The 7,507-nt window shown below is 38.4% G+C and overlaps 1 protein-coding gene across 1 annotated transcript; it reads right to left on the reverse strand.

The window, feature by feature from the left end:
* Positions 1 to 448: 448 nt before the first annotated feature.
* LOC115438596 (doublesex- and mab-3-related transcription factor A1-like) lies at positions 449 to 3,050 on the reverse strand. Its single transcript, XM_030162307.1, is given in 5 exon segments — positions 449 to 719; positions 722 to 1,067; positions 1,069 to 1,358; positions 2,492 to 2,525; positions 2,527 to 3,050. Coding segments are annotated over 5 exon segments (1,191 nt in total). The 5' UTR covers positions 2,935 to 3,050; the 3' UTR covers positions 449 to 606.
* Positions 3,051 to 7,507: the final 4,457 nt, after the last annotated feature.

Raw genomic sequence — 7,507 nt, forward strand, 5'->3', positions numbered from 1 at the left:
GTTTTGTGTTTTTATGAAATGCTATATTTTCACCTTTTATTGCTGTATTTTCTGAAACACACGTTTCTTCTTAAGTGTTGTGTATCCAAAATATTGTTTCCTCTGAAATATCAGCATTTATTTTTTTTTTCAAACGTCACCGTGTTGTGTTTTCTGAAGTGTTATGTATTCTGGAAAATATTGTTGTACTTCCATTTTTTCAAGTGCTGTGCTTTATTTAACCCTTTACAGTTCACTCATAGAAATAGTCTGAAATTCCAAATTTAAACCTTAGTGTGGTATTGGAGAACATAAAAGATTTTATTACTTTTGTGAATTTTTCTTTTTTTTTATGTAGAAAATCAAGGTCTATGAAGTTACCATATTTGGTTCCTTACCTGTAAGATAGATAGATAGATAGATAGATAGATAGATAGATAGATAGATAGATAGATAACAAATACCAAGACAGTTTTGATGTTTTTTATTACTAATAGAAAAAACAAAATCTTTACAAATTTACAGTAAAAAAACAACAAATATAAAAACACATCTGAAACCCCATTTACACCCACATTAACTGAACAGACTGAACAGTGTCATGTCTGGGGGGGGGGGGGGGGGGGGTCACTTGTCAGGGCTGAGTCGTGCGTACAGACCAGTGGTGCACAGTGAGTCCTTGTTCTGGAGGTAGGACAGGTCCCGGATCACACCAGGGAAGGGGTAGGAGTCCAGGGGGGCCGCAGAGGAAACACCGGCATCAGTCCGGAGCTCATGTACGGGGACATCAGACCTGCCATCCCGGCGTTGGCAGAGGAGTACGCCAGCCTTAGGGGCCCCACACCCAGGCGAGGGCTGAGGCCGTACAGGCTGTCCCCCCCGGCCGGGCTGGGGGACATATGGACCGCCGAGAACGCAGATTTGCTCCCCACAGATCCCACAGGAGGCCTCGGAGACAAACCACTGGAGTCCAGCTGGTTCTCTTTGGAGCTCAGGACCAGCTCGATGGATTTGACAATGTCCCCTTTGCACGTCCTCACCATAGACTCCAGGGTGTCCCGGTTCTGGTGGGGGAAGATCCTGGCCAATGATGTCAGTGGGGTCTCGGGGGTCCCGGCTCGAGTAGCTTATCGGCTTTTCCGACTCGCTCCCGGACTCTGGATCCGAGGAGGAAAGCGACCTCTGCGGGCTCTCTGTGTGATCCGAACCCTGGTCGAACATCGGGGACGGACTGATGCTGTCGTCGGTGAAAGACGCTGCGTTGTCTTTGTTTGGAGACAAGTCCTTTTCAGATGGAGATGGAAGACGGGTGACATGAGGAGCAAAGAGGGGTCGACCCATGAATCCGTTGTAAAAGTTGAATTTGCTCAGTTTATCGTCTGAAAAAATGGCAAACAGGTGTTTTTTTTTTTTTTTTTTTAGCACAATCTGGCATATTTACAGCTGCAATTGTTGTAGATGTTCATTAACATGTACTATCCCTAAGAAATAAATACAGAAATAAAATTACATTTAAAAAATTGAGAGACTGTGCCCCTTTCTTTGTGCGTAAAAGCTGTGCGTAAAAGGCTAGAAAGTGTGCCATCAGAAATAACAAGTCCTAATCTGTTTGTTACAACTCAAACTTCATCAGCTGCTACAATCTGGCATATTTACAGCTGCAATTGTTGTAGATGTTCATTAATGTGCACTGTCCCTAATAATACATAAATAAATGAAATAAAATGAAAAAAAAGAGAGAGACTGTGCCTTTTTCTTTGTGCGTAAAAGGCTAGAAAGTGTGCCATCAGAAATAACACGTCCTAATCTGTTTGTTACAACTCAAACTTCATCAACTGCTACAATCTGGCATATTTACAGCTGCAATTGTTGTAGATGTTCATTAACATGCACTGTTCCTAATAAATAAATTATATTAAATTTAAAAATTTAGAGACTGCGCCAATGTCTTTGTGCGTAAAAGCTGTGCGTAAAAGGCTAGAAAGTGTGCCATCTGAAATAACAAGTCCTAATCTGTTTGTTACAACTCAGACTTAATCAACTGCTACAGTCTGGCATATTTACAGCTGCAATTGTTGCGGATGCTCATTAATATGCACTGTCTCTAATAAACAAATAATAATAATAAAATAAAATAAATTTAGAGACTGTGCCCATTTCTTCGTGCGTAAAAGCTGTGCGTAAAAGGCTAGAAACTGTGCCATCAGAAGTAACAAGTCCTAATCTGTTTGTTACTACTCAAATTTCGCCAAACAATACTTATATGTTAATAATTACGCAACTAACATTTAATTAATTATTAAAAAGTTTTAAACAAAACAGAAACATGTTCAGGCTCACGGTCCTTTCGTGCGTAAAAGTTAGAAACTGTGCCATCAGAAGTAACAAGTCCTAATCTGTTTGTTACAACTCAAACTTCATTAAACAACACTTATATGTGAATAATTACGCAAATAATATTTAATTAATACGTAAAAACCTCTAAACAAAACAGAAACATGCTCCAGCTCACCGTCTTTTGGGTTTTCCGCTCCAAAAACGTCAAAACCCCGGCGCTGTGTTGCTAGCGGCTCCGGCAACTCCGGGGCCCACGGGTGACCCCTGAGGAACCCCTGTGTCCGGGTAGAGGAGGCGCAGCTCCCGGGCCTCGCTCTCCTCCTGCGCCTGTTGCCTGCGCAGAGCCACCTGCGCCGCCATGACGCGCTGCCTCTCCGCTATCAGGGTGCACTTTGCGCACACGCAGTCTCTCCAGCGGCAGAAACGCTTGTGACCTTTGAGCGCCGACACCACGCCGTGGTTCCTGCATCGTGCGCACTTCGGGGTCCGCGGGTAGCCCCTCTCCATGGTGGGGTTGCACGCCCGGAGGAACAGAGGCGGAGGGCGCAGGAGAGACGCGGGAACCTGCAGTGCGCCGACCGGCTGCGCGCCCAGGCCCAGCGGTCTGATCCGGTCCATGGCCCCAGGAGCTGCAGACTCAGCCTCAGGCACTGGGTGAAGATGCTGTTGGAGTGGTTCGGCCTTTCTTGAGCTGCTGCGTCTGTGTAAAGTGCCGCCGGCCTCTGAATGTGCGCCTTAAGTGTCCCCTCTCCAGGTGGTTTGACATGAAACACAACACCCGGGCACACCCCTTTCCGCTCCAGCCTCTAATACCCATCATGTTTGTTTGCATCCCGGATGAGCTGCACTCTAATCTGATGCAATGGAGCCAAATACAGCTGCACTTTTGGAAAAAAAAAAAAAAAAGTTGGAGCCATGAACTCTTATTTTGTTCCAAACTTTTGATGAAAAAGCTGCTTTTGTTCACTTTTTTCTGCCATCACACTGAAGAACAATTAAACCTGCAATAGAACAAGAATGCATATACCTCAGCCTGTTCACTGCTCTTCTTTCTCCTTGCACATTTTTTTCCATTGCACATTTTCTAATTGCACTATTCAACTTAAATGTTTATACACTTTTCTGTACAAAGGCTTTTTACTTTATTTAACCTCCTAAGACCCAGCTATGGGTTTTCTGTCCACATTTGTGGACAAGAGTTTCACAACTTTATACAAAAAAAGAAAAAGAAAGAAAAAGAAAAGAAATCTGTCCACCACAAAGGACATTCCATAAAAATTTGTAAACTGCATCTGAAAAAAATGTTGCATCATGATGTTTCCAACATAGGCACTTATTTAATAAAAAAACAAAAAAGCATGTACTTGGCTGACATTTCCTGGGTCTTAGGAGGTTAAACTCTGTTTTAGTTGTCTTTTTTTAGTGCTTGTTTACTAACTTGTACAGTGAGAGCATACAGTCATGGAAAAAATTATTAGACCAACAAAAGTCATGAAAAACAATGGTTATGCAATCCAGTCCTACCTCCTGTGTGTATCATGTGACTAAAACAGACAGAAAAGAAAACATGGAATGCCTAAAAGCACTGTTTTTGTCAGTACAATACCACAGATACTGATGTAAGAACTGAAGTGATTTTGGTTATTATCAAGAAAACATGGAAAACAGATAGATATCAGCTCTGAAATTAAACTATTATGAGCTGTTTTTGTTGTTATCATTATATTTGTCCAAACTAATGTACCTTTGGCTGTACCAGGCATTAAAAATGAGCAAGAAATTAGTAAAATTCCTTGTATTCTTTGGAGATCCTTGGTGAATAAAGGCGATCCTGATTCTGAATATACTGAGCTTCAACGAACATCAGTTAAATATGGGAAATAAATTTGCCTATATGCACTACTGAGAGGTGATTTCTCACAGACTGCAAGGGAAGCCCAGCTTCCCCTAAAATTATGAAAATTAAATGGTTAAATATGTTCGGTTGTGTTGACATTTCATTGACTCCAAATGTGTTAGAACACGTTCATCTCACAGACGAGTTTGTTCAGAATCAGCTTTATCACAAATCATCAGACTCCATGTTGTTCACTTCTCATACGTTCCTGTGCGCTGTTTTCTCATTCGATCTCTGCTCAGTGCATTTGTTCCGTAGACGCTCAGCGTCCATGCACTTCAATGGGACTGAGTGAACAGCTTTTTTTCATTGACTCTAAACTGGACGGTAATTGGATAAATGCCACGATCTTGTCCTGCCCCCGGACGCTCGGCAATCTCTGAAGGTGAATGGAGCTGTGGGCGGAGCTCGGCCGGGCTGGACGCCGGGCTTCCGCGTGCTGATTGGAGGATCAGCCCAAAGGCTGAATCCTGTTTGATTGACAGCTATTTTCAGGATCTCCTCCTTCACTGACACAGTTCAGTTTAATACCGTCGCACATTCTGCTGTGAAATCAGAGAGAAACCACTATGAAATGACTTGTTCATTTCTTGCACTGTAAATAAAACACACTCATTGTACTTCCTTGTTTCAATTTAACATAATTTCAGTGTTTTCTTGTTTAGTTGGTACGATAAGGGTCACTGACCATTTTCTGAAAAAGGAACGGAGGGGACGAATTTATTTTAAATAACTTGATTTTTTTTTTTTTTTTTTTTTTTTTTGATGTAAGCCAGACAATGATCTTCCCCTCTCTGAAAGACGAGCAGCCGCCACTGGCACTATTGTCCTCATATATGCAGCGTTATTGTTTTTTAAGCACTTATATTTTTCCATCTGCTGTTAAGGTGTCAAACTATTGTTGCAGTGTTTGTAAAAATGTTTATTTGTATCATTTTTTTGTATATGTTTTTTGCTGTTAAAAGAAGTTACAAGCAAACCCAACAAAGTTTAGGTGATGATCATCTTGGTCCTTGGCATTTTGTTTTTTTGGTGAAAGTCATATATACATATATGTATATATATGTATATATATATATATATATATATATATATATATATATATATATATATATATATAATTTTTTTTTAAATTTAAAAAAAAAATCAGAATCAGCTTTACTGGCCTCACATGTATTTCAGAGAAGTATGTGTGAAAACAAAATAAAAAATCCCAAAAAGATAGTTTTGATGGTTTTATTAATAATAGACATAAAAAAAAGTCTTTACAAATTTACAGTATAAAACCAAACTTGTCAAAATACAGCCGCTGTGAGACATCTGAAAGCACATTTATACCAGAACATGTGATTAGGCACTAACAGTGTGAGGACTGGAATCGTCCTACTCCCTTCCAGGTACAACAGTTGTTCCATTTACTATTTGAATTTCTTTTTTTTTTTTTTTTTTTTTTAGTTTTGTCTTGTTGTGTTTTTTGTTTTTTTTTTGTCCCCTTTTTTCCATGTTTTGTGTTATGTGTTTATTTTTTTGTTTTGTATTGTTGTGTCTTGTTTGTTGTTTATCCCCCCCCCCCCCCCCCGTTTTTTCCTGTTTTATGGCATAAATTTAATGAACAAACGTAGCAAACAATCAAACAAATAAACTGTAAAAAAACAAACAAACAGAAAAAACAGAAAAAAGTATATAATAAAGAACTGACATTTGTACGAAACTGCACCAATAGCTTTAACACTAAACAGCAGACAGAAAAACAGTATAAGGATAAAAAAAAACAACAACATAAAAACACTACATTATACGAGGACAATAGTGCATATAGTGCCAATATTTTTCACTTTTTTTCTTTTTTCTTTTCTTCTTTTCTTTTTTTTTAATTTTATGATTTTTATCTATTTTATTTATTTATTTTTTTATTTATTATTTATTTATTGTATTTATTTATTTATTTATTTATTTATTCTTTCACTTATTTAACTGAAATTCAAAGATTGTGATAAAAACTGAACGAAAAGCCACTTTTTCATCAAAATCTCCCGTTAACTGAACATAAACCCAGTGTCTCCATCCACTGTCATTCATCCAACTCCATGGGTTTCGCTGGTGAATCAATGTTGTAGAAGATGACGGTGTTTCCACGGTAACTACGGAGCCTCTGAACATGACAAGAAGTTACCGACAAACGACAAAGCTCAGGTGATGCTAATAAAATTCCACCGTATTCCATGAATTGTTGCCAAAAACGAACCTAATCTTCTCCAGAAGCGTTAGACGAACTCATTGCCTGGGGTCAGTGGGGTAGAATAACCAGCGTGGTTTCCCCTCCTGAGCAATGAATATTCACCACAAACATGTTTTTAACACAACAATGGCACTAACAGTCACTAAAAGAACAGGTAATTATCTACCTGGTGTTTCTGTTGAACAAATGACCTGGACAAAAGGCCCATCTGCCGACAAACACCCCGACTGGAGGATCACTAATCGCACCTTGTCACATGTTTCATTCATTTCTCCGAGCTCAACAGGATGAAGTTACACACAACAGATTGTCTTTCCATTATGACACAGAAAACAAGTGATAAAAAAAAAAGACAAACGCTGGGAGTCACCAAGGGAGACGCAACCCCAACAATGTGTCCTGATGTTTGACCCATGAGTGACAGTGGTAACAAGCATTTAGACCAGGAGTGTCCAAGCTCATTTTAGTTCAGTTCCATATTCAGCTACGTTTGATCTGCAGTGGGCCGGACCAGAAAAATAATAACAGAATAACATGTAAATAAGGACAACTCCAAATTTTTGTCTTTGTTTAAGTGTAAAAAAAACAAACATTAAATTATGAAAATACTTACTTTTATAAACTATCCAAAAAACAAAAAACAAAACCCTGAAAAAACTGAAATTAAATTAAAAATGAAAGAAAATTTAGTGCAATTTTAACAATATTATTCCTCAACTTATCATTACCACATGTGCATTATGGATCAGGTCTACAAAGACACTAAACACTGAGGAACAGGAAGAAAAATAAGCTCATATTGAGCTGAATTTTCTTTAGACATTTCAGGTTGTTCATATTTGTTCAGGTTATTCACATTTTAGTGTTACAGGATAGTTTGGAAATGTAAATATTTTCATAATTTAATGTTATTTTTTGCACAAAAATAAAGAAAAAATTAAGTTGTTCATTGTAGATTTTTTTTGGCTGAATTCAAGATTTTTTTTACTTAATTGAAGATTTTTTTTATTAATTCAGATTTTTTTTTTTTAACTTAATTGAATTTTTTTTTTTTT

Source organism: Sphaeramia orbicularis, chromosome 18 (assembly GCF_902148855.1).
Source record: "Sphaeramia orbicularis chromosome 18, fSphaOr1.1, whole genome shotgun sequence".
Classification (NCBI taxonomy): domain Eukaryota; kingdom Metazoa; phylum Chordata; class Actinopteri; order Kurtiformes; family Apogonidae; genus Sphaeramia; species Sphaeramia orbicularis.